General features: G+C 39.0%; 3 protein-coding genes and 1 long non-coding RNA gene across 9 annotated transcripts; 3 read left to right on the plus strand and 1 right to left on the minus strand.

The window, feature by feature from the left end:
* The first annotated feature begins 2,703 nt into the window (after positions 1-2,703).
* LOC122065179 (cytochrome P450 714C2-like) lies at positions 2,704-6,223 on the plus strand. The gene is made up of 4 exons (XM_042628986.1): positions 2,704-2,929; positions 3,007-3,236; positions 4,179-4,805; positions 5,726-6,223. Exons 1-4 carry the CDS (start codon positions 2,704-2,706, stop codon positions 6,149-6,151), a joined length of 1,509 nt encoding a protein of 502 aa, XP_042484920.1. The 3' UTR covers positions 6,152-6,223.
* A 1,423-nt stretch (positions 6,224-7,646) lies between these two features.
* On the plus strand, positions 7,647-14,042 carry LOC122065177. 6 transcript variants are annotated; one of them, XM_042628985.1, is made up of 6 exons: positions 7,647-7,805; positions 7,891-7,947; positions 8,043-8,118; positions 9,457-10,065; positions 13,112-13,278; positions 13,483-14,042. In XM_042628985.1, exons 4-6 carry the CDS (start codon positions 9,785-9,787, stop codon positions 14,007-14,009), a joined length of 975 nt encoding a protein of 324 aa, XP_042484919.1. In that variant the 5' UTR covers positions 7,647-7,805; positions 7,891-7,947; positions 8,043-8,118; positions 9,457-9,784; the 3' UTR covers positions 14,010-14,042. The 6 variants fall into 6 exon arrangements, with proteins under 6 accessions (XP_042484919.1, XP_042484916.1, XP_042484914.1 ...); XM_042628982.1 differs by having other exon boundaries at positions 7,648-7,805; positions 7,891-7,951; positions 13,112-14,042; XM_042628980.1 differs by having other exon boundaries at positions 7,648-7,805; positions 13,112-14,042.
* A 3,668-nt stretch (positions 14,043-17,710) lies between these two features.
* Positions 17,711-19,129, minus strand: LOC122065175. The gene is made up of 2 exons (XR_006135939.1): positions 18,668-19,129; positions 17,711-18,189 (listed from the first exon to the last, which is right to left on the minus strand). It is a non-coding gene; the product is annotated as an uncharacterized LOC122065175 (long non-coding RNA).
* A 4,274-nt stretch (positions 19,130-23,403) lies between these two features.
* On the plus strand, positions 23,404-24,817 carry LOC122065180 (G-type lectin S-receptor-like serine/threonine-protein kinase LECRK3). The gene is made up of 3 exons (XM_042628987.1): positions 23,404-23,424; positions 23,523-24,051; positions 24,129-24,817. The coding sequence occupies exons 1-3, from the start codon at positions 23,404-23,406 to the stop codon at positions 24,815-24,817; spliced, it is 1,239 nt and encodes a 412-aa protein (XP_042484921.1).
* Positions 24,818-26,680: the final 1,863 nt, after the last annotated feature.

The raw sequence follows: 26,680 nt of genomic DNA on the forward strand, positions 1-26,680 counted from the left end.
TATTGGTCTTTCGGTTCTAGTTCAAATCGGGGGGGTTTTTTTTTCTTTTTCATTTAATAATCAATCTCAAAATCAACTCTAACAACTTTCCCTTTCTAATAAAATACCCATAAACCGGTTCATTTAATAATTGGTCTCAAAATCAAATCACTTTTCAGAACTATCCCATTTAATAATAGGATTGATAGTTTTCAAGACACTTTTCAATTTCGATCTTAAATTAACACCCCTTACCTGAAAGGCCAAACCAAACACTACTCCAAATTAATTTGTGGCCCGATAAAAGTCTTTTAGATGAAAACCTTTTCAGTGAAGTCAATGCAATAACGTATTCTCAACCCATAATTTAGGCATAGAAGCAAGGCAGCTTCTAGGGGTCTTCTTAATAAATAGCTGCAATGTTTCACGGGCAAATATATTTGTTTCCTTCTTACTAAAGTCACAATTCCTTGTGATCACATGATAGATAGTCCAAGGGAGTCTTACACCTGGACTATCAAGTTGTTAACCCATCCTAATTATTTTGGAAACATCCTAGCATTTGTGGTTGATCATTAATTTGATGGTCAAACGAGCTGAATTTAGTTGATGAGAGTAAGTTTCAACTAAAAGGAGAAGTTAATATTAGTGATTTCATGATTAATTAAGGACAAAATAAGAGAAAATGTTTTATGTGAGAAAAGTATAGAGACTGGATAAGAACCGCGAGACACCGGGGGGTGAAATGATTGCCCTATCTCTTATTAAAGGCAATAATGCTTTCTCTTATTGATGCTTTTACTTGCATTCTTATTGATCCCTGCATTGATGCAAGAGCTGTATTTCTGGACAGAAAACTCTCCTCTATATATTAATTAGTGTTGTCCCCACATATGGTAAGTATGAAAATCCATAATTGACATGCCGTCTTGGCTCATTTTTTTTCAAACTAATATTTTCTACAAATGGTACCTTTGGCTTGGTGGCCGGTACAATCTCCAGCTGTCGATGGCAAAGCCATGATTTAAGTCAATCCCCCTCACGTGGGGTGGTGAGTTCATATGGAATTCTTTTTGAGGAAAGGGAAAAAATGTCAAAAACCAGCTCAATTCCTTGACATACCTTGGGTTTGCATCACGTTGAGGTCTCAACAGAAAACAAAAGTTTTTCTTCGCCAGTGGGGAGGAAGTATCCCCACAACATCGGTGATGTGACTCTACGTGGTGGGACTCCTTTTTTAATTGATAATTAATCTATCCTATGCTATGAGGGAGGGAAGGTGAGATATATGAGGCCTAAACCCAAGATCTCCTAATATGATAGGTTTTATTGCACCACACACTCCTAACTGTGCTAGACATTTGTTCTCAAGCAAGCTTAATTGTAGAGTTCTAATAAAGTTCTAATAGAATCTGATGCATTTGTATTGACTTGATTGCACCCAGTTGATGGGACAAGTTCCCATTCCTTGTTTTTCTTGGAAACTACCCTCCCCTTGAGCATCCGATGGTGTCATAAGTTTACGTTTGGATAAGGTAAGCTTAGCATCAATGCCCGTTTTCTTGCCCATAGCATAGGTCCCTAACAGCTATTTGAAAAGCAACAAGGCAAAAAACACCTTTGGTACTTGAGTAATCAACTTAGTTCAATGGTTCCTAATAAGATAAGCAAAAAAAGGCTATTAAGTAGATCGTTTTCTATTGCTACAAGGGCTTCTCACCTTTACATGGCTTGGCTTTGCTATTGCTCCTATTTAGTGGCCGGTTGACTTTCAAAGTAGTAATCCATCATACCTGAATGCCTACAAACTAAAAGCTTTGCCAGAAACAAGCAAGACGAGGTGTTATGATTCGTAGACAAGAATTTTTTATGGAATTGACTTATGAGCTTACTTACCCTAACAAGCTTTATTTGGATTTTGTAGGGAGATGATATACAATAACAATTACCATTTTCATTTGACAAGAATTGATATAAATGGTGATTATACCTTATACGTATCATTTCCATTTGGTATGAATTGTGAAAATGAATTGATGATGAAAATGTTATAATTTTCTTAGTTTTGAACAGTGGGAAACCTAAGTGGAGGAAAAATGAAATTCGGCTTCTGATTTTATGACTTTGACCTTAGACCTTTGATCCATTCACCATCAATTTTTGACTAAGGCAATCGCTAATCAACAATATTTTTGCTTTGATTCTATATTAGCTTTCCCATTAATTCCAAAATTAGGGTTAAAAAAGATTTCCTAAGGTAGTAATACTAGTTTAGCATCTTTTGAGTCTTATTTTCTTGTCTGGAAAGAATAATAATCTTAATTAGTTTCTTCGCTCATGCGTCACAAACACAAAAAGCCAAAAGTAATCTAGTCAATGAGCACTTCTGTCAACCTAAAAGTAAGTGGGACCGAACCCCAAACACCTGATTGGAAACGGGGAAAGTACAGAAAATAGGAAGAAAGCAATTATAATTATAAAGAATGGAAAAAGAGAAGAAAAAATAATTGCACGAGTGGAGACCCAAAGGTCTCTAAGTTGAATAACTTAAACTCGCTTCTTATGGTCAAAATCTGACATTCTTGAACCCCCTTTTCCTTCTATAAATACCCTTTTGCTCTCCTCCTCCCCCTTCAGAATCAAACAACTTTGAAGCTATTTCTAGAGAGAGAGAGAGAGAGAGAAATGGGGTTTATTCAGTTTCTGCAAGTTTTGGGATTAGCCATGGCGGCCCTTTTGTGCTTCATATGTTGGGTTTCACCTATCCAAGCTTATAAAAGGCTCAGAAAGAATGGTTTTGAAGGTCCAAAACCAAAATTTCCTTTGGGGAACATTGAAGAGATGAGAAAAAAGGAGAAAACAGATTCTCTTTTTGATCAATCTATAGATGTAACCCACAACATCCATTCAAGTGTGTTTCCTTACTTTGCTAGGTGGAGAAAATTATATGGTAAGTTAAAGCTTCATAGATTATCTTTGTGTATAACTTGAAGAGAGCTTTGGATCAATCCATTTTTTTATTTGCAGGAAAAGTATTTGTGTATTGGCTTGGGACGGAGCCATTTCTATATGTTGCAGAGCCTGAATTTCTGAAGCAGATGTCATCAGTAGTGATGGCCAAGAACTGGGGAAAGCCTAAAGTGTTTAAATATGATAGAACGCCTATGTTTGGGAATGGACTAAACATGGTGGAAGGAGATGATTGGACTCACCATCGTAGCATCATTGCACCTGCATTGTCACCAGCCAACCTCAAGGTCTCTCTCTCTCTCTCTCTCTCTCTCATGTCATATTACATGAGAGGATGAAATTTCCATCCTCCGGGAGGTCATAGTATATTTCATGCAGTGAGACCTTTTCATTTACGTGGAATTTCTACTGTTTTAAATTTAGTCTGAATTGAACTCATCTTACAAGCTTGGTTTAGGCTGCTCCTACCTGATCCTCCAAACCAGATCTCTCTCTTGAGTACATTGGTCAAGATAATCTGTTGGTTGGCCGGGATAATTCTTTCTTAATTTCTTCCTTTGATCTATTCTTTTCTTATTCTTAGATCTCGTTTGGTTGGTGGGAGAGGTTGAGGTGGAAAATTTTGATTAGGAATTGGACCCCACATGTCGTGGAATTTTGAGGCAAGAGTAATTTTTTCCATAAAGAATAATATTTTTCGGTGGATATTGAGTGAGAAACTTGCAACTTCCCCTCATTTTTTACTCGAAATTCTTTCAAATTTGGTGAGAGTTTGAAGAGAAGCAAGGTAAAGGGAAAAAAGTGGAGACAAGGAAACATTCCAACCTTTGAAAACCCTAAAAAAGTTGTTCATTATTGATTCCCATCTTAGAAAATCCCCGCCAATCGAACGTGGCAAGGACAATGATTTTATTCCCCTTAATCCAATTGATTACGTGTCTATATAATTGTAAAATATGTTACAACACTTTTGTGACCCAATTGAGTGACAATTATCTTTTCCCATTAAACAATCCTTTCATTGCTTTTCTTGCCACCTAACTTGTCATATTGATATGATGCAACGATGAACATTATTAGCAATATGCGTGTGGAAAATTATTAATAGCTCATATCTGATCAGCCCTTACAACGCGCATTTGATGACTGAGAGAGATACTGATCCCACAAATATATGGTTTTAATATACCCCACTGAATTGATTTTATCTACTTTTCTTGAACCCTCAGGTCATGGCAAGCTCAATGGTGGAATCTACCAATAAGATGTTAGACCAGTGGTCTACCCTCATTGCCTCCGGCGAGCCCACCATCGACGTGGAGCGACACGTCATAAGTACGGCTGCAGAGATCATTGCAAAGACATCTTTTGGAATCAATGACGACAATGGTAGCTTAGTGTTTCAGAAGCTAAGAGACCTGCAAATCTCTCTCTTCAAGTTTAATCGCTTGGTTGGTGTTCCCTTCAGCAAGCTTATGCATCTTAAGAAGACCTCAGAGTCAAGAAAGCTAGGAAAGGAGATCGATAGTCTCCTTTTATCGATCATAGCTTCTAGGAAGAGAGATCATCATCATCCTCAACAAGACTTGCTAGGGCTTCTACTTGCAGACTCGGAGAACAATAACCAAGTTGATGGGCAACAGGGCAAGAAGAAGAAGAAGCTTACGGAGAGAGAGCTGGTGGACGAGTGCAAGACTTTCTTCTTTGCGGGTCATGAGACTACGGCTTTGGCCATCACATGGACATTACTACTCTTGGCCTTGCACCCTGAGTGGCAAGAATATCTGAGGGAAGAGATCAAAGAAGTTACTGGAGATGGTCCCCTTGATCCCATCATGCTTCCTCGACTAAAGAAGGTAATAACTTCTGCTCCACCCTGCCTTCATGTGGTTCCCACCACACATCGGGATCCACCATTCATGGGGTCTGCGATCTACCTACAACATGCTGCGGGAAGAGGCCAATGTTGGTCTTAGATCAGTTATTATTGGGTCATTCTTGCTGTTTATATAGTGCTTCTCCTCACGTGGTGACATCCCCATATGGGATTCCATTGTCAGAGATGTATAAGACCACAATTCAATTTAGTGGTGCATTAATTGCTCTGACTGATGGTCTAATTAACACTTACTAGGCAGTGAGATCCCATGTGGAGAGTTGATCCCAGACTCATAGGGGTTTGACTGAAGCTAATCAGCACAGGTAGCTGACCCTTTTTACGGACAGATAATTAACTGACCAAATGCCTAACCTAAGAGATCAAGAAAATAGATCAGCTGCTCGTACGAGTTAGCATCCAACACTTGTCCTTTTTGTTTCTAAATATATCCCTCTTTATCCTTATAATGATAGAAAGTGGGAAAGGTATTGGATGCTGACTTGTATGACCAAGTAATCTTATGAGCAGACATCTTATCTCATTAACTAAGATTGTCGGTAATGGAGTATGACCTAAAATTAAGGAGGACTGATTAGGCTCGATCAAAACTGCCTAGGCCTGACAGGTTGACACTCCTAAGATAGGGCACGTTGCAAGGGTATTTTAGTAAATTTACTTCTTGTTCATTTATCAAATGACCCTTGCGAGGTAAAAAATGTCCCCTAGATTGACCTCCTTCTTAGGTCTCTAGACTCTAGAAGTAAGAATAATATGACCAACAGCTGGGCCAAAATTATCTGAGGCCCAGCCCATTTTCCATAACGCTAGTAACTTTTTTGTTTTTGATAGAAATAACGCTAGTAACTTACAAGTTGTTTCTTGTGTGATTGGCTGCAGATGGGATGGGTGATGAACGAGGCATTACGGTTATATCCAACGGCACCGAACGCCCAGAGACAAGCAAGAGAAGACATTCGGGTCGGGCACACCGTCATACCCAAGGGAACAAATATTTGGATCGATCTAGTCGGAATGCATCATGACCAGACTATATGGGGCGATGACGTGAACGAGTTCAGACCCGATAGGTTCAAGGAAGACCCAAATGGGGGATGCAACCACAAGATGGGATACCTGCCTTTCGGGTTTGGAGGTAGAATCTGCCCGGGTAGGAACTTGTCCCTGATGGAATACAAGATTGTGTTGACCCTAGTCCTTCGTAGGTTTTCTCTCTCTCTTTCTCCAAGCTATTGTCATTCCCCCACCGTTATGCTCTCCTTAAGACCTAACCAAGGCTTGCCCCTTGTGCTTCAAGCCCTTTAGAGAGTCTTTTCTTTATTTCAAATCAGTATCTCATATAATTGCATGGGCGAGGTTGGGTATGCCGATAGTTTTTCTAGAGTTAGCGGTTCAATCAATAGGGTGCTAAGATGAAGGGGAAAGGAGGGACTTTTTTTTATGGATGAGAGGAGAGACAAGTGCTGGCACAATACTACCTAGCTAGCGTGCCCGACCTTTACTTTTATTGTATATTGTAACATGGAAGAATTCAATTTGATTATAAAGATGTAGCAAATATAATTTTTTTTTTTTTTACTTAATCAACATGAGTATTAATATTCTAACAACTTGTCATGAGTTCAATGGAAGAGATGAAAACATATAATTCCTTTGATGTTGATCATCTTTACCTAAGTCAACCTATATTGAGGCAAATTTTTTATGGTTCGGATTCTTAAAAAGAATGGAAAACTATGCCTCACTGCTTCTGTTTTGGTGACCAGAACAAAGAAATAATATTAGCTTTGACTAGAGTTACCTACATAAAAAACGATGATTTCTTGACAACAGCATTAAAGGCCAGACATTTAAAGTTGACAAATTGGCATATATTAGAATGGCCCACCTTAATAAGGTATCAAAACAATCCAAATAATTGCCATGTTGTAAATTTGACGGAGTTCAAATTTTGTGGATAAGTACAATTTTTTTTGGTAAAGGGACAAGTAAATGAGTCTACATTTGTAAGCAATGAGCTACGGTGAGCGTTGACCAACTGAAAGCACCTGGGTATGCATTTCAAGGGCTCCTGACCACTCGATGCTCATTGCACTGGTGCAATGACTACATATGATTTTCACACTAAGCAAACTCGATGTCCTCTATTCATATGTAAAATTTCAACTCAAATAAAGTTTGTTGAGTGACAAAATAAAAGTTTGAAAAATAAGATCCCTTGTATACATGAAAAGTAAAAACTTTTTAGTGGGAATACCCCCCTCTCTCTCTCTCTACCTTGACCCTTTTATACAATGAATGCATTTTTATAAAAATATATATATATATATATATATGAATGATCAAAGTGCCTTTGGCACGATCATGGATTGGTCAAGGCCAAAACAGATCTATTAAAAAATTCAATTTTTTTTTACAATTTTATCCTTAAACCATATATGTGTATCAGGATTTAAAAGATCAAGATCAAGGATTGATCAAAGCCGATACCATTCCAATTGGGCCCCATAATGAGTGATCCTATCCGAGTTTTAGAACCATGGTGATGACTCTTTTGTTAAACCACTCATAGCTCTCTCTCATATGCACACAAATTTATCTAAAGGATCCCAATCCAGGGGAGGAGACTTTCTACACCGTTGTTGCCAAATCATTCCAACCCAAGAGTCCTCTGCGGATATATGTGCAAGGGTACTGGCTTGTTGAAAGTCGGGGCTTGTGAGTTGTGACCCTCGAGGCCTCAACGATGCGGAGCATATGAGTTACTTCAGTTTAGAGGGGTAAATATGTACTTTAACCTCAAAACATAACGATTGGTGTAGGGACTGAAGCAAAACCCTATTACCCTCTTTCAGTTGCAACGGCCATAGTTGGGAAGCATATGCAGCTCGGTGAAGGGAACTGAAGCATGAACGCATCTGTACTTCTGCCGATCTGCCATCGGTGATTCAGGGTGAAGGTATCTCTCTCTCTCTCTCTCTCTTCCTCCCCCCTCCCTACTGATTTTCTTCTTGGTTTTTGAGTTTATTTCGTTGTTCTATCAGGTTGACGGTTGTTGCAGCCACCGTCTACGAAGACGACGCAGATCTCGTCACGGCGAGGTAGGTCGACCTCTTTCTCTGTCTCTCTTTTACTCCCTCTCCCCCCTGATATCTCTCTCCCTCTATTAACCGTTTTTTTTTTTTTTTTTTTGCAGCTTACCTTGTTGAGACGAGAAATCGCTCCGATTTGAACTCTGAAAGCTCAAATACAAGCTCCAACCACGTCCTTTGGTAAGTCTTGCTTCTGCATTTGTCTCATCCTTCAGCTAATCGGCTTGTGTTGTGTGCTTGTTGGGAATTGTTACTGTTCCTTGTATCGTGAACCCCTGCTGGACGTTGTTGTTGTCCTCCTCCTCTGGAACCAAAATGCCTTTGATCTGTGATTGGTAAAGATCCGTTTTTTTCTTTTTCTACGAGTTTTACTGGTTTTGATTATGATGAATGTAATAGGGTTTTATGGACTATAATTGGATTGATGGGTTGTTTTGATTGAGGGTTTCATGCTTGAATTTTGTTGATCTTTTTTTTGAATTTGTGAGGTGAAATGCCTTGTAATGATCTAGAGTTGAACTTCTTAACTGCTTCTGAGCTGGTGATCCCTTTTTTTTTTATCAGGTGAGTCATTAATTTGTTTTTCTATTTTCTCCATCAAGTAGCTTCTGATGTTCAAGATCTTGACATCAGAAGTAGTTTTCATTTCCTTCCTCTTTTGAAATTCTCTCTTCAGATGTGCCAGGAGTAGTTCAAGTAAGCGATGTTTACCTCCCGGTCCTGGACACCTTGGTTAACAAAAAAAAAAAAGCGATGTTTACCTTTCAACAACTTACAATGTCTTCGACCCACATTTTTGGTTCCTTGTTTTAAATGGGAAAGAGAGTAGATTGTATCTCTTCATATTGCAGTTTTTGAGAAATTTGATTTTCATTGACCTGGTATAAGGATTTCACTTGTTTTACTCCCTTGATTATGGTTTCTTCAGCATTCCAAAACAAAAGTCAGAAGACAAGGCTGAATGAACAGGATCCTTTTCTCTTCCTGGCCCCTGTTCCTTATACCTTTATGTTTTTTGTAATGACAAGACAAGTGTAAGCTGTAATCCGGATCCTCTTATTGTAACATTATTGAAATTTTGAATTAACCATCTCTCCTTCCTTCTTTTACTTTAATAAATGGTAGTAGAGAAGCAGCTCTCCTCTCCCTTCTCCTGAGCAAAGCTATTAGGTTAAACCCCTTCATCTTTTCATCAAATTTTTGGAGTCTTGGAAAAACCTTCATGGGCCTTTGATGCATGGTGCAAAACCAAGGATACCTAACTCCAAAAGCCTATAGGGTTTTTGTGGTTTGTAACAGAAATGATTCTGTTAAGTGCGAACCATACAGGTTTCTGTTTCTTCTAGGTTACAAAATCGAATTTTTTTTTGGGGTTACCATACAACATTTAAGACGCAGAATCACTCCAAAAAAGCAGAAATGCAAAAAAGTGTGCCAGACCTAAAATCAAGTTTAAAAAACAGAATCTTTACAGTACAGAGCCTTAATTTATCTCTTTTTTTTTTTTTTTTTTTTCAGGTTTCGGTCCAAACGATCAGTTCCGATCAATCTTACAGGTCGGTCACCTACCCTAGATAGAGGACTCCCCTACCCTCTTTAAGTCGAGGACCCTTTTCGGCTCTTAGTATTCTCTACTTCTCCATCAAGGGCTTGGAGTCTTGGACAGGTCTTGTGCAATGGCAATGTGGTGGCATCAGCACAACCATGGGCATGACCGTGAGATAGGGGAATGGGAATCTCCCCTATAACCCTTGAACCTAGCAGTCGTAGTTGGGGCGAAGTGATGCTCAGGTTGGGTTTTTGATTGAATTGGTGTATAAACGTTGAGAGTTGAAGGAATACAGTGATGGGTAAGAGAGAAGGAAACAGAAGGGGTCAGACTCCATCATCTTCAGTTCATCAAGGTATGCTGACGCTTAGAGAGGAAAGCGGCGGTAGGAAGCAAACCAAAGGAGGATCCAACAATGTCAAGTCTATACTGAAAAAGCAGCATTTGCAGAATCTCTCACTATGGGCTGGTGGAGAAGTGTCTATTCCATCGATGGGTGCTCTCTTTGGGCACCGTTTGGCCGATTGTGCAGAGGCCATGGGGACTCCGGTTGATCCTTCTTTGTTTCTTTGCCAGAGGTGAGTACCCTTTCTTTCTTTGATCCAGTTTTTCTTGATTGATTGAATGGTTCATCCTTTTACTGTCTCTTTCTCCTTCAATTATGTACAAAATTTAAGAAACTTGATCTATTTCTGTTCGTAGTAGTGTTTTCATCCAGTAGTTCTTATTAAGGTATGCTTTTTTTCCCCTTATGGAATTCCAGTAGCAAGGACTTACCTTTTTGTTTATTTTTTTCTTCTTCATCACCCCTACCCCCCAAACCGCCCAAAAAATGAATAAGAATTTATTGATGGAATGAATTAGTGATTAGAATACAATGGGTACACTGGCACATACTAATACTACAACAACAGAACAACAGATATGCTACATCTCATATCAAAATATAAGAGGCTGAATGATTAGGCATGGTCCTATGTACAGCTAATCTCTGGTAGCAAACCTCCCTTGCAGATTTCCCCTCCCCTTTTATTCTTTATGAGTCAACTTAAGGGGGAGTGTAAAACTCAAAGATTAAGCCTCTCACCTTTTGGTTAGTTGGTTGAATGGTAGACTAAACTTAGGATTTGGAACAATTATTTTGATTCCAGGTAGTCTGTGTTGTGATTTACTTTAACTCTCAGAGGACAAACTTGCTGGCAAGGTAGCAATCTATTCTATTGATTGTTTTAATTGGACAGATTAAAGACAGAAGAATCAAGCTTTTAAAAATCCATCCCAAGAAGTTTTATGAGAGATTATGGACAGGATGTATAATTCAAGGATGCATCTAAAATATCTGTATGCTTCTCATGTCTCTATACTCCATACATGACAAACAGTCACATGAACTGCAGTATCGAAAACTAAGAGTGGAGGACCTGATTTGGTCCTATGATGATGGGCCACTCTTTGAGTCTTTAGGACTTCAATCCAGTCCTGGTTGTAGGGATAGTTTTAGTCATATTTTCCCTTAACAGGGGTGCCACAGGTGTATAAATAGCAGAGAAATAATCTGTTCTTGAAGATAGGAGATAGAAGAGAAAGATATAAGATAAACAGGCCAGGAATCCACCTGAAACCCCCTTTGGAATTCACCAAGAATGATCTGAGAAAATTTCTCAGACAGCCACTAAATCCACAAAAAGCCGCAGTTGAAAAACTGAGAACTCTATTAATCAAACAGTGGGGAGGTGTTGTATGCCTTTACATCTATTTATAGAATTGGGAACGTACCAACTGATGATCTAATTTGCACTAGATGGATCAAATCATATATTGAAGAACCAAATCAGGCCCTCCACGAGGGAAATAATCCCTGAGAGAACTCAGAGTTGCAGGGGAGGGAGAGGAATCACACAAGAGGGGGGGGGGGAAGGAAGAGAATCACACACATGGATCGGTCCATTGTTGTGCACCTGCATCTCCTCCTCTTGGTCTTCAATACTGCATCAGTTACTGACCAATTCCCTTGTTGAAACAGCCAATGTCCTGCATTTTTTCCATAACCCTTGTGGGATTTGCTAGAAAAGGGTGCTACTGCCAACACGAGCTACCAAACCGAACCAGGGGTAACATGGGATGACTCTCCAAATAAAAAAACATATTTGTTGGTTGCCATCTTACAGAAACATTCGATATGGAGACCATAGTTTCACTTCTTCATCAAATTCTTGAATGTTCTTGGGACTGGACCATTGGACTTGTGTGGAGTTCATTCAGAGCGATACTGAACAAGATAATACATTGGAGGGTAAGATTGCCCAATCCAAAGCAAAGGTGGAGAGCTATTCCCATATTTCTCATTTAGTTGAAGTGTTTAAGATGTTTTCTTAGCTTTGGTCTTAAAATTTGTTCTTCAAGCAAAGATAGAGAGAGCTTTTTCATCTTTCTTGTATACTTTAAAATTTTAAATTTGCTTTCTTTTCTCCTGAACTTATCCCCCCCACCCACCCCCCCCCCCAAAAAAAAAAATATAATTTAATATCCAATTATGCATTAGGCATATGGGAACCACTGGTAACAGCCTTGTGAATAAATAGCTAGGGAATAGAGATGCAGGTTAAATTCAGTTCCAAGTCAAAAAAGCCGAATCCCTTGAAATTTCCAAATTAGTTATACTGAATAATCCGTTTTTAATTCTACCAGGGAAAAAAAAGAAGAAAAACAATAGTCCGTTTTTAATATGCTGTTTGTTCCTTTGTGTTGAGAAAGGGGGTGGGGGGGGGGGGGGCTGGGAGCCATAACAGTATGATGATGATGATGATGATGGAAGTTCTTGCCTGCTTTCTTCATTTGCAATTACCCATGTTTCTAAATGTATATAGTGAATTTATGGAAAATAAATGTGCTTTTTGCCTTTTGGTGTATCTAAATCTTTATAAGCTTAATTTCATATGCATTCATTATTCTAGGAGGGGAGACTATCTTTTTACTAACAATGGTACATTTGTTATTAACATGGAAGCTTCTCAAGTGTATAGTCCATAGCTTTACATTCCGTATGGTGTTAACTGACAATCATATTTTATTTTCACTCTTCTCCATTGGTACTTTGTACCTTATTGCAAATGTTTGAGTGGTTTTGATAACCTAATCCCTTTCAGAATAATTTGAAACCTAGTTTAGCTCCTTTTAAATGATGGGATTTATTCCATCAGAGGTGGATAAGGATATTGATAAACTAATTGGTAAATTCAAAACCATAATGGCACTTGTAACAGTCATATAAGCAATACGGGGAAAATAAAGAGGACATTCCAAAATATTTAGAAGTTCTACATACCTATTAGCTTGGGGGTTTATGTTGATCCTATCATGCATTGTTTGATGTAGTGCTCAAATAAGAAGCACCGATACTACCATAGTTGTTCAGATACAATATGGTACTAATACTAATGCAGGATTTTGCTCCAATATTTAAAGGATTTAGCTTGGGGGTTTGTATACTCATTTCCTTCCATGTTCCTTACTCTTTTGTGAAACCTGAACCATAACTTGTTGGAAGTATCTTATGACATAGATCCCTTACCTTGTTGATGGTAGTACTTGGTTTTCCTAACTGCTTAATTCATTTCTTTGCAGATGTGAGACTATTCTTCAGCCTGGCTACAACTGCACTATCCGAATTGAAAAGAATCGTGCCAGGGTACGGAGACGTCATAAGAAACTGAACAATCCAACTCAGAACAATGTGGTTTATACATGCCACTTTTGTTCACAACGGAACCTGAAGAAAGGGACACCAAAAGGTCACATGAAAGAGATCTGTGTCTCGAGACCTAGACCAGCTTCTGAATTGGAACGTGTCAACTCTGCTCCACAGGAGTCTACCATCTTGGAGAAGGGAATAGAGGGGAAAGAGGGTAATAACAATATAGAGGAGTCCATATCCTTGGAAAAAACATCCATTTCAGGATCAGAATCTGGGAACCTGAAAAAAGGGGCACCTAAAGGTCACATGAAAGAGATCTGTGTCTCTAGACCTAAACCAGCTTCTGAATTGGAACGTGTCAGCTCCGCTCCACTGGAGTCTACCATCTTGGAGAAGGGCGTAGAGAGGAAACAGGGTAATAACAATGTAGAGGAGTCCATATCCTTAGAAAAGACGTCCATTTCAGGATCAAAGTCTGGCAGTCCAGAGGCTTTTCTAGCAACACATGAACAGATTGCGCTGGAAAATATTCCAATAACGCCGTTGGTGAAAACCAGTCGTTCCCTATTGGAGGGGAAGGGGAAGAAGAGAAAGAAGAAAGGACCAGGTTCTAACCAGGCAGGTGGATCCGAATGCAATTCTGCAACTGCCGATACAGAGGGAGCAGCCAGTGGCTCAAGTAAACGAAGGAGAAAATCCTGGACAACACTGAAGGAGATTGTCGAACATAGTCAACTAGAGAACAACCACAAAATCACTAATTTGTCTATTCCTTTCTTTTTTGTAGATGATCATGTATCCTACGGTATTGTAGATGGGAAGAGTTAGAATCTAATACAGTAATGACCAGCATTGTTAGCACTTGAAGTGAGTCTCAAAATCTGATGCCCCCCTCCTCCCAAAACACATTATTTCGCTTTTCCCCTCCCCACGCCTTTGGATGGAATTAGCTTCAACATGAAAGAATTTGAGATGCATGAAATTTATTTCAGAGGAAATGCCAAAAAAATGCGGTAAAATTTCAGAAATGCCAATTATTTTGTTTTCACTTTCTTGATCTTGAGACTGATGGTGAAAGGACATGGTGGAAATTGAACTCCTCTAGTAAACTTAATAGAGAATAGGGAAAATGTTGGGTATGTCGCTGATATCAAGTATGTTAGCACCCATTGTGTCTATCTCTCTCTTCCCTTTTTCTCAAATGACCCTCATATCCTCTCTGAATGATATTTCGTCATATGATCTTATTGGTACTATCCGCTAGTATATTTGATATCGGCGGCATACCTATCCCTCTCCCTAAAGAATAAATCTTACTGAAGGAAGCACCAAGGTCCTTTTGTTTGGAGCACAGTCTGCATTAGGACGTGGAGGATCTGTGACAGAAATATGGACTAACTTAGAATCTGTATATAAACTTTCTTTTGACCTAGGCAATTTTTTGTGGCCTTTAAGCATGACGCCAACCTTTTTGGAAATATATAAGTCCATAACTAATATAATATGTAGGCTAGTACCCAAGGCTGAACAGTTATTCTACTTTGCTTCAATAGCTGAAGCAACATTGGCAAACGGTAGTTTAACCGCTGCCTCTTTTGTACGTTCATAGTTTTCTTTTTTTTGAATATATTTTTACGTTTCAATCAAAAAAAAAAAAAAAATTGCAAGTTGTGGTTTGGCTCCATCTGTGTTCCATCTGAGTTGGTTTTGGATTAACTTCCCATCTCCTGTAAATGAGGATGGGTCACAGATGTTAAGACTCATGCGGGAGGAATCAATGAATGGGTCACAGTGGTTGATACCTCTATGGGTCCTCCCATTGATCTATGCATTGGTACAGTAACCACACGACCCGGTAGGGTTCCCTAATTTTTGTAGTTGGATTCTTATGAATTTGATCCTGTGTCATCATGAAGCTTCTCCCATAATTCTTTTTTAATTTTCCTCCAGAATCTGTTCTCTTTCATGTTGTTTTCTTATATACACCCCAATATCTGTTCCCTTAAGGTTTCTGAAGTTTCCTCCAAAATGATAAGATTGCTTTGAGTTCTTATCTGGCATTGTATTATTCAACAAGACATTCCTTATTTTGTTTTCAGCGTAACTTCACTATAGGGGCATGCTTGATCCAACGGTAAAGTATAAAAGATTGTGACTTTGATGGTCAAGCAATCGAAACAACCTCTCATGATTCTCAGATAAGGTTGCTACGTAGCCCCCCCCCCACCTCGCACATGTGAAACACTGTCTAACAAAGGTTGTGGGGGAGGAAAAGAGTTGCTTTTAAAAAAAAAAAAAAAAAAAAAAAAAAAAAATAAAAAAAAGAGTTGAGCAATTAGGGTTTGGCGGTCACACAGGGAAGGACTAGGATGCAAGGTAAGGAGTCAAGTGGCAAAAAAAAATGCCAATGTTGCAACTATGGAAGACTTCACACATGCTGACAGGTGCCGTAAGTCATAGTATTGAATGTACAACAATGACCTTTGAATGTTTAATGCCACCAAGACACGTAAGCCAAGTAAAGTGACGCTTAAGTTACAGTGATATCGTGTTGTGTGAAGCACGTGTATATATTATCGGGCATGATAACCACTCTTACTGAGTTGTGCAGTTTCAATGGGAGATCAAGTAAGCAATAGAATATGTAAAAAATGGTATAATGAAAATATTTTTATGGATAATTTACAACGTCACCCCCTAGAGAATACCACAATTATAAGAATACCCCCTATATTTCTCAAACCCTCTATTGTCAGTCACTATTAAGGAAAATACCTTATTTGCCGATGTCAGCAACTATATTTTATTTTAAGTACTAAAATACCCTAATGAAATACACGAAGTACCAAATATACCCTTACAATAAGTTGCTATTTCTTTCACCGAATCGTAATTATTGGACCACCAGTGATCATTCAAATCAGCGGCGGCAACGTTATCTGAAAGATGCAGCTCAATTGAACTTGGGAAATGTGAGTTGCAGAAAAATTACTGCCCAAGTCACAAGCCCTAGAATTGATTCCATAGTTGCCATGGCTTCAAATCCTAGGTGAACATTTGCTCCTTCGAACCCAAGTTTCTTTTTTGTTTTATGCCATTTATTTGTGCATATTCATACTGATCATCACTAATGGGTGGAAGGTGGCGGGTTTGGAGGTTGATGCAGAGATGATGTAGCAGGAAGAGAGGGTTTGCAAACTACTGAAAGCAAGAAAGGGAGAGATCAGATGAGGAGATGCAAGAGACGGTAGGTTATGTCCGACTTCAAAGCTGGGCCACCGATGGATTTGATAAACCAGACCAGATCACTCTCCAATTGAAACCCTAACCCAAGAAAAGAGGAGTAAGCTGAACACGATTTTGGAATCTAAATCAAAGATTCTTTTGAGGGTAAAGGTTACGGTTACATGGAGGATGGAAGCAACCGGGGATGAAGGGCTACTGAAGACGATTCGACCACCGAGGCTTGAAGATGCAGGCCTGGAGGACTGCGCTCTTTCCCCTGAAGCCATCAAAGAAGCATTCCTCATGGCCACCAACTCCATTAGCTCTCGGGGTTCCTCTATCCTCACCATCGTTGAAGATGAAGAAGACGATGCTAATAGCTGTATCCAGGATCCTGGCCCAAGCGACGGCAAGTTGTCGGATGCATTTGTAGGGATATCATCGACACCGACAGCGGCGCAACCGAGACCCTTTGGCAATGAGAAAGGCAGTGGCCTGCCACAAACCTTCGGGGATGATGTCATCATTGCCCGTGTTGGCGATTTGTTGAGTGATGAGGAAGGTCGTCACAGTGACATCAGAGTATTGGGAACGAAGGTATCTGAGGGAGAGAAGGCATGTGTAGACGAGTTACAGGGTCTCAAGATCAAGTAAGAGATCGTTCACAAAGATGACGATCAACAAGACAACACCGTAAGACTGGTAAGAAGGGTAAACTCATCATTTTAAAGCCTTATATAACAGTAACTGATGGTTGAGGGCTTACTATAATTTGATGAAATAGAAAGGTGATCTTATAATTATGACATTCTTCAAGGGATGGCATTATAAATTATCCTATTTTTATTAGTTTTGCTCGGTTTCCTTTTAAACGGATAACCAAGTGGATCTTTTATATAGAAAGATTCTGTAATTGCAAAAATCATATACTTTTAAGAACTTGAATAGATTTCTCAAGCTTTCAAGCTTCTTTCGGTTCCTCGTATTACATGAAAATTTAAGAAGGTTATAAAAGTGTTAGTGACCATACGGATTCCTGGCTACATCACAGTTCTAAGCTTTCTAAATCTGTAGCAAGCTTCAGTTCTTTACCTGGTGTTATTCGATGGTAAAAGTCTTCATTTATTTCTTCTGATACCTTCAACCTTTGTTCAGCTTCATGGCTATTTCTTCTAATCCACAATAGTGGGTCCCACACTGAATCGACATGTTCTCTACTAAAGGTATGCGGGAACAATAGGATCCCCCTACCAACTCAGGATCCTAATCCAAGCCTGCAGTTTCCACTTCCAAGCTAGGAAATATAAAGCTGAATTCACATACATCTGGGAGAGAGATCAATCTAAACTGTGATGTAATTGGCTAGCTATACACTGACAAGCATACTCTTAAACATTGAGCTCCCGAACTCCACAGAAAAAACATGCAACAAGAGGAGGATAAGCTGTACAACCAAGAACGCTACCTTCAAACTATGAAACCAACCAACTGCACAGACTACAAAACACCAGAACTCTTTCTACTCTGCATTGTTAGTTGAAGGTATTGTAGAAGGTATATGATTTTCAGTTTTTGGCCTTCCAAATGATTTCCGCGTTTCCAAGACAGGCATGTAAGCCGGTTTTCTTCTTAAAAAAATGACTTAAGGGGACTAACCAAACCAGATTTTACTCAACATCTTGCAGTGCCCACATTCCCAAAATCACTTGCTCGCTTCTATTGTCAGTGTAGAGACTTCATCTCGAAAAGCAAACCATGTGTTTCCGCATGCAGTACATTGCAACTGACAAGCAACAAAAAGAAACATGATCAGAAAGAAAAATCACAATCAGCATAATAACCGGTCATAAAATGCCATACAACCAGTAAATTGGTGAGAGCAACCCAGCAGAACTGGTTTAGAGATCCCAACTAAGATTCTTGGCCCCGAACCAGATAATCCAGCCATGTACATTGACAGACCTCTCTTTCCATAGACCACATTGGTACACTCAAAAATCCCATGAGACAGCAGATCTCTTGACCCAAAAACAGGATACGGTTTGAATTAATTTTTTTATTAGACTCCATCCCAGTTGATCTGTTAGATTAAATCAGCATGGTTTCCTGGGATAAAAACTGAATCCAAAGAGAGGAGCCAATGGGGGTGTGTACTTTTTCCCCCCCTCCTGTTACAAGTGCCAACGGTAGTGCAGTTCACAAGAAACTTGGGGATCCTGACCATTAGAAACAGAAAATAAGAACTTGTAAAATTTGCCAACCTGATAGCGGTCACCGCGTGCTCCTCCTTGGATGATGTCTGTTAGACCCACTTTCTTCTCCGTACATCTTGAACATCGTGCATCTGTAATCTATTTCATACGTGAAGAACCAGAAATGCTTATTATTAAAAAATCAACACACAAGTATATAATTTTCTAGGCAAAGTTTATCTGGTCAGCCCACCAAGAGGCGCTTGTCTCATCATCCCAAAATTTATGCCACATGGCATGTTGGATGGGCCCAAATTTTGTGGACAGGTAGAAACCCCCACCCTGGCTCAAATGTCATGTTTTGGGCCCAATTGGAATAGGCCAAGTAGTAAAATAAAGCATTGGAACACTAGGAGCCCGTCTGGTATCGTTTCTGTTCCAGAAACGCCGTTTCGTGTAAAAAACGAAAATGTCAGTTTCTATGTCAAAATGCAGTTTTTAAACAAAAAAATGGTGTTTCAAAATTTCATATTTTTATCGGGAACTCTCTTTTTTTTTTTTGAGAAAATTGGATTGCCACCCCCTGAACTTCGGTCGTTATTCAACGCCACCCCCTGGACTTTTCAAAACGTCAAAGCCACCCCCTAAAAATTCAAAAAATTTCAAATTGGTCCCTGCCGTTAGCCGACCGTGAGAAATGAATGAAAATCGGTTAGTTTTTTTATAATATACCCAAAATACCCCCACCTATTGTGAGAGGACAATATTGCCCTCTCTTCTATTTCCATCTCCTAAACCCATATCCCATATCCCATCTCCCATCTCTCATCTCTCATCTCTCACACTCGGCCGGACAAGAAGAAGAAGATGACGACACCCCCTGCAACTCGATTCTCTTCCCTCCGGCATACGATTCTCCCCCCTCCGGCATCCGAACCTCCATCCCAAGGTATGGGGATTAATGACATAATAAAGTGGGTTGGGAACCATCGGAATCATTGCAGATCTTGGAGAAACCAAACCCATAATAACAAATTGGATATATACAGCGTGGATGCAGATAGATATCTGAAGACATGCAAAGATAATCTCATGAGAAAAAGGTGATTTTATGAGAATATGGTGGAGAAAATCTTCAGCCATCGGAGCGCCGCCAGTAATGATGGTGAGAGACGTAATATGATAGGGTGAGGGAGCTGGACAATGTGATCATGAAGAACAGCCAATAACCTGAGAACTGAAAACGAAGCTAGAATGATTATGAAAAAAGGGATCTTGAAAAGGAAGCCTAGGGGAAGGGAAGGAGAGAACTGGGCAAATTTCTCCAAAAGAAAGAGAACTGGGCTATCTCCAGAGTTGATCTGCTGGCCAAGAAGGTCACCGATCAATGGAGGACTGATTTGCCGGAGTCCGAGAGTTACTCGCTGTTCTCTGTTCAACCGATTTGATTTGCCGGAAAAACGCTTTCTCCAACACAAGAAAAACGGTTTTCGAAATTACTTTACCAAGTGTTCTTTAACCACGGTTCTCCCTCTCTAGAAACCATAATATTTCATTCTATTAAGAAGGACGACCATTTAGCCGTTTAAATCCGAAATGCCGGGGAGAACTTAGATGAAATTGGCAGTCTTGGACCAGTTTTGATCGGAAAATGGGCAAGAACGGAAACTTTCTGCAACTAATTAGGATTCTACAACAGGGTTTCATGGTGCAGATCCCGATGGAACCACTAGCATTCATACCTCGATAGGAATTGGAATCAAGGGGGAAAAGATATAAACTACTCTTAATCGGAGACTTCTGAGATGATTAATTTCAATGTAAATAAGTGTGTTTACGACTCTGTTTATCTTGAAAAAAAATTGAAAAACAGAGATTCAAGCAATAAGGGAAACAAAAACAAGAATCGAACAGAGAATGATCGATTGAAATTGGAAGATAAAACAAAGATGAGAAAGAAAAAGACTTCATTTTTCCTCTACTTGCAGAAAGATGGAGAACCAAGAGGAACGGTGTTTGAAGCTCCCATTTATATCGGCGGGAGAAATGGAGATTTCGGAGACAGGGACATGCATTAACTAAAGGGGGTTCGTCTGGGGGCGTCATGGTTTGATCATGCTCCAAACCCATACCTTAGGATAGAGGTTTGGATGCCGGAGGGAATGGAATTGCACGCCGGAGTCAGATGAGAGATGAGAGATGGGAGATGGGAGATGGGATATGGGATATGGGATATGGGTTTAGGAGATGGAAATAAAAGAGAGGGCAATATTGTCCTCTCACAATAGGTGGGGGTATTTTGGGTATATTATAAAAAAACTAACCGATTTTCATTCATTTCTCACGGTCGGCTAACGGCAGGGACCGATTTGAAATTTTTTGAATTTTTAGGGGGTGGCTTTGACGTTTCGAAAAGTCCAGGGGGTGGCGTTGAATAACGACCGAAGTTCAGGGGGTGGCAATGCAATTTTCTCTATAATTTATATTTTGATATTTGGCATGTATTGTGTTGTTGTTACTGCTGTAGTAGGATGGTCATTCCCTCAAGTTATGTATCTTCCATCCCAATGCTCACTGGTAACAACTATTAAAAGTGGGTGGAGGAATTAGAATTGCATTTAGGTTTTTTTGACTTAGACTTGGCACTTAGGGAGCCTAAACCTGAGCCTCTCACATACTCGAGCAGAAGTGCTGAAAGGACCAAGTTTAATAAATTGACTAAAGCAAACAGAAAGTGCATACTGATTTTAAAAAGGGCAGTTCCTAAAATTATACGTGGGAACATAGAGATTAAAGACACTGCAAAAGAATTCCTGGATGCTATTAAAGCTAGATTTCAATACAACAAGAAAGCTGAGAAAACCACATTGATGACCATGCTAATGAATACAAGGTATGATGGATGTGGGAGTGTTAGAGAATACATTTTGGGTGTAGCTACTGATACTGGTAAACTTAAGGATCTTGGAATACAGATCGATGAAGAATATATTGTACACATTGCACTGAATACCCTCTCTAGTCAGTATAAGGTTATCCAATCTACCTACATTGCACTAAAGGACGATTGAAACCTAAATGAACTCATTTCCATTTGCACTCAAGAGGAAAAAAAATTGAAACAAACTAGGTTTGAGAGTGCACATGTAACTTTCCACAAGGGATCTTCTAGTGGACTAAGCAGAATGAACAAAAATTTTTCCAACAGAGGAAGCGTCAAGTCATATGATAGGACTAATAGCTCTCAAGAACTTGACACATCTCAAAAGGCTCAGGATGAAGAGAATACTAACGTAGAGTGTTTCAGGTGCCATAAGAAAGGACATGTGAATAAGGACTGTTTTATTTTCAAGAAATGGTTAGAGAAGAGGAAGAATTATGGGGCTGATAAGCAGGATGATACCAAGAAAGGGTGAGGTAGACTGATCACCAGCAATTGAGAGCAAGTAAAAATTGGTCTCATCAAGTAGTTAGGATTTCTTTACATACAGTTATTTGAAATGCTTGATTAGTGGGAGCTCTGGTTTTGTTTAGTATTTGTTTATGTTTTGAACCTTAGCCGGCATGTTTTGGGGCACAGTTTGATGAATTATGGTTAAGTTTTAGCATTTACATTATGCACAGTTATTTCTTGAAATATTTGGTTTATGATTTGGTGTGTGAATGTTTTTATAGGCAGTAATTGTCTTAGTTATAGGCAATATTTTACCACAGTTCAAAATGTAATGTTTGCTACATTTTAAGACAGTATTTGTCACAGTTTATAGGCGGAAAGCCACAGTTAGATATTAACCACAGATCAAAGGCGATTTGCCACAGTGAAGGTTAATATCACAGTTAAGGACCTACATGGAATGACAACAGTGTAATTTGAGGATATGTCAATGTTTCTATGATGGTATCCCACATAGATTCATGTTAAGAAACTTACTTATGTTTGTAATAACAGAAAGTTGTATGCCGTATATTGAGGTGTATCTTCTGCTGTTATTCGATGTGAGTGGTTTTTCAACTGAATCACAGTAAGAGTGGTTAATGTAATAAAATTCTATGGCCACACCAATTTAAAAGACATCCTTATAATTAATGTAGCTCAAGTGGGAGATTGTTGGATTTATGGGCTAAATTAATTATTCGGGTTGATTAAATGGGTGAGAGTCAAATTAAATGAACCGGTTCGGCCCACTCTCAAGTTTAGGGATATGTTTACTCAACCCATTGTGGTTTAGGGTTTTGGGTGCAGGATAGTATTATACATACTAGGTTTTGGGTCCCTACAGCCATTATTCACTATTCCCCACTTTACCACTAAAGTGAGAGAACCAAGGAGGTTGAAGGGGCTGTAGAAGATCCATAGCCAAGCCAAGAGAGCGAAAGTGGGAGTGACCAATATTAATCTTCTTCAACATACTTGGTGAAAGGTACAATTAGATCCTCTATAATTTTATTAGATTCGTGTTCTTGTTTCTCTATGTGGTTTCTTCAATTGGGGTTTGGATTTGTACCCATAGTAGATCTAACATCTTATAGCCGGGGATGGAGGTTCATGGACTTCACCTTCCAACGACTTTGCCTTCGGGTTTCGTCCCCTTGAAGACGAGAGTTTCTTCTTGCTCTGCATCTGGTTCACCAAATACCAAACAAAACTGTAGTGTGGCATGCCAATGGCGATAACCCAGCACCAATATCGTCCAAAATTGAGCTTACAAGAGATGGCCAATTTGTGCTGACCAACCCCATAAGCCAGCAGTTATGGAAGGCTAAAACCAGTACCAGGGATGTCGCATCCCCTGCCATGCTCGACAATGGCAACTTCGTACTTCAAAGTAAGGAGTCTCATCACATTTGGGAGAGCTTCAGCCGACCTACAGACACCATATTGCCTGGACAGATACTGCAAGTGGGTGTCAATCTTTCTTCTTAGCTGACGTATACTAACTACTCACCGGGAAGGTTTCAGCTCCGATTGCTCCAAGATGGATCGCTCGTGCTTAATGCTGTCTCTTTGCCGGCTTACTTTCCTTACAACCCCTACCAAATTATTGGGGTCGCTAATTCCCCTGATAATCGTTCAAGTTTGGTCTTCAATGAATCAGGCCATCTTTATGTAGAGAGCAGCAATGGAAGCACTGTGGATCTCTCACCACAGGACATACTCCCAATTGCTGATTTCTATCACAGGGCAACCCTTGATGTTCATGGAGCATTTTTTCTGTTTGCTCATCCAAGGCCTTCTCGTGGTGGTAGTGGAGACTGGTCCACTCAGAAATCATTTCCTGATGATGTCTGTGACATTACTGGGGACCTAGGCGGCGGTGCTTGTGGGTATAACAGCTACTGTGGAGTTGCTAATGGGATGCCCATCTGTAAATGCCCGCCTGAATACATCCCAAATGACCCAAAAAACATTCTAAGTGGCTGCAAACCAAAAATCACCCTTTTATGTGACGAAGGTGAATCTGGTTCCCTTGAGAGCCCACTAGTGAAGAGGACTGCAAGAATTCTTGCTTGCAAGACTCTTACTGTGCAGTTGTAATTTATAATTCCGCATCGCAATGCTGGAAGAAAAGGCTTCCAGTTTCCAATGGGAAGGCTCTGTTCAAAGTAAGGCGTCCAACCTCTCCAAATGCAACTTCTTCAACCACGAAGAAGAAAGATCAAACAACAGCTATCCTGGTTGGATCATTGGGTGGTTCTGTATTTATCAACTTCTTATTGTTAGCTGCAACTTGTCTCAGTGCATTCTCTGCGTACCAAAAAAGACCGAAAAGTAATACGCAAGGTTCAAGCATTTCGGAGACTAATCTACGTTCCTTTACATACAAAGAACTCGAAGAAGCAGCAAATGGGTTCAAGGAAGAATTAGGAAGGGGTGCTTTTGGCATTGTTTACAAAGGTATCTTCCCAATAGGCTCTGGAAATCTGGTTGCAGTCAAGAGGCTAGACAAGGTGGTTCAAGAAGGTGAGAAGGAATTCAAAACAGAGGTAATTGTGATCGGCCAGACACACCATAAGAATTTAGTTCGATTGTTTGGATTTTGTGAGGAAGGGCCACACAGGATTTTGGTATACGAGTTCATGAGCAATGGCTGGCAAGCTTTCAGTTTGGACTCTCAAGGCCTCATTGGGACGAAAGAACCCAGATTGCAATTGGGATCACAAGGGGGCTTGCATATTTACACGAAGAATGCAGCACCGATTCTTGAGCTCAATTTATAATCCCTTGAGCTCAATTTGTTGATCAATTATCTCTTTGTGTATTCTTGTGCTATAGTGTTTTGTATCCTAATCTCTTATTAGTCACCATTATAATGCAGCCATACTGCAATCTAATTCAAAGAACTTGTTTTTTCACAATGTTAGAAACATAAATTTTATTCCATCTCCCTATTTTATTGGATTCTCGACGACAAGGATCCCATGTACTGTATTTTTATTAGACAGTGAAGAAACACATTTGTGGTAGCAATGCTCGATTGTCAACTTTGAAGAAACCAGCAACCACCGTGGTTATCCACTGCTTACTGGGCAAATCTTGACTACCCATGAGGCCATGACCCAGCCTGAGGCTTCCTTTTAGCCTCATCACATTCACAGAAGGCTATCTTTATTGTTTCCAAAGTGAAAAACTCTGTTTTATATCAATAACTAGACAGTATCAAAGGCATTATTGGAAGGAACTGCATCATCGTCTCTCTCTTTTCAATGTTACAGTTTAGATGGCATAAAGGAATGGATAGATTCAGAAAACTTAGTGGAATGAGAATATAAGTCTGCAAATCTGAGAATGGTGGGGATGGTATTTGTATGATCACTACCTTAAACAAGGCTTCGCTGTCAATACGGTTATGATTTGTCTTCTAATGAACTTTTAGATCTACTGGATGAAGATTATTACTGGGAAGAATGAGTTTCAAATGATTAAGGAAGGATCCAAGTAAGTGGCAGCTATGGTGCTGTTCCATAGAAGGGGTCTGCTTCGAAGAGGCAACATTGGTGGTATGTGCAGAGGGATTGTCTCATCTACGAAATCTAAATGACTTGGAAGTACAGAGTTTAGTTCACTTTCACTTCTTCAGAGATCCGACCACTAGAATTTGGGGAACATGAAAAAGAATTAAAGGAAATGTATTTTGAAGATATTTTTGGGCTATTTTGAGGATATATCATACTATCATACCGTGGCTAATATTTTCTTTGGCTACTTTAGCCATCTTGCTTATTTAAATACCTTATCTTTTTCATTCACTTTTGTGTCAATCTTTTTTATTTTTTGAATATTATTGGTACCCTTTATATATTTTTTTTTTCTTTTTAAATATTCTCTAATTAAGAGTTTTTTTTTTTTTTTATTTACCAAAAAATTCTTTCTAACTTTTCTCCCTCCTCTCTCACGTTTCTCTCTTTTAAATTTTAATCTATATCTTTCTTTAAAAAAATCTAAATTTTTACAGTTATTATTACGGGAAAAAAAAATATTTTCCCCGACTATTTTACCTCTCTTACTTATTTAAATATTTTATCTTTTTCATTATTTTTTATATTGTTAGTACCTTTTATTTTTTAATTTTTTTTATTCCTCTCACGTTACTCTGTTTTTCTCTTTTTGAAATATGTTTTATGATATATTTTCTCTATTCTCCACCTTCCTTGCTTAATCTATATATTTCTTTAAAAAAAAAATAAAATAAAATAAAATAAAATAAAAAAGATATCTATATCTTTCTAAATTCTCTCCCCTCTATTGCTTATTTTTTTTCATAATATTAATACCTTATCTTTTTTATTCTTTTTATTTTTAGTATATTGTTGATACCTTTTATATATATATATATATATATATTTTTTTCTTTTTTAAATATTCTCTAAAATTTTAATTTTTTTTATTCCTCTCACCTCCCTTCCTTATCTCTCCCTCTCTCCTCTCACTTTTTTTTTTTTTTTGGTGAATCTCTCCTCTCATCGTACTCTCTTTTCTGTTTTTGCAATTTTTATTTCTCCATCTTCCTTGCTATACCTATATCTTAAAAGGAAAAAAAAATCTATATTTCTTGTAAATTCTACTCCCGTGTATTGCTATAA

Source organism: Macadamia integrifolia, unplaced genomic scaffold, assembly GCF_013358625.1.
Source record: "Macadamia integrifolia cultivar HAES 741 unplaced genomic scaffold, SCU_Mint_v3 scaffold1913, whole genome shotgun sequence".
Lineage (NCBI taxonomy): Eukaryota > Viridiplantae > Streptophyta > Magnoliopsida > Proteales > Proteaceae > Macadamia > Macadamia integrifolia.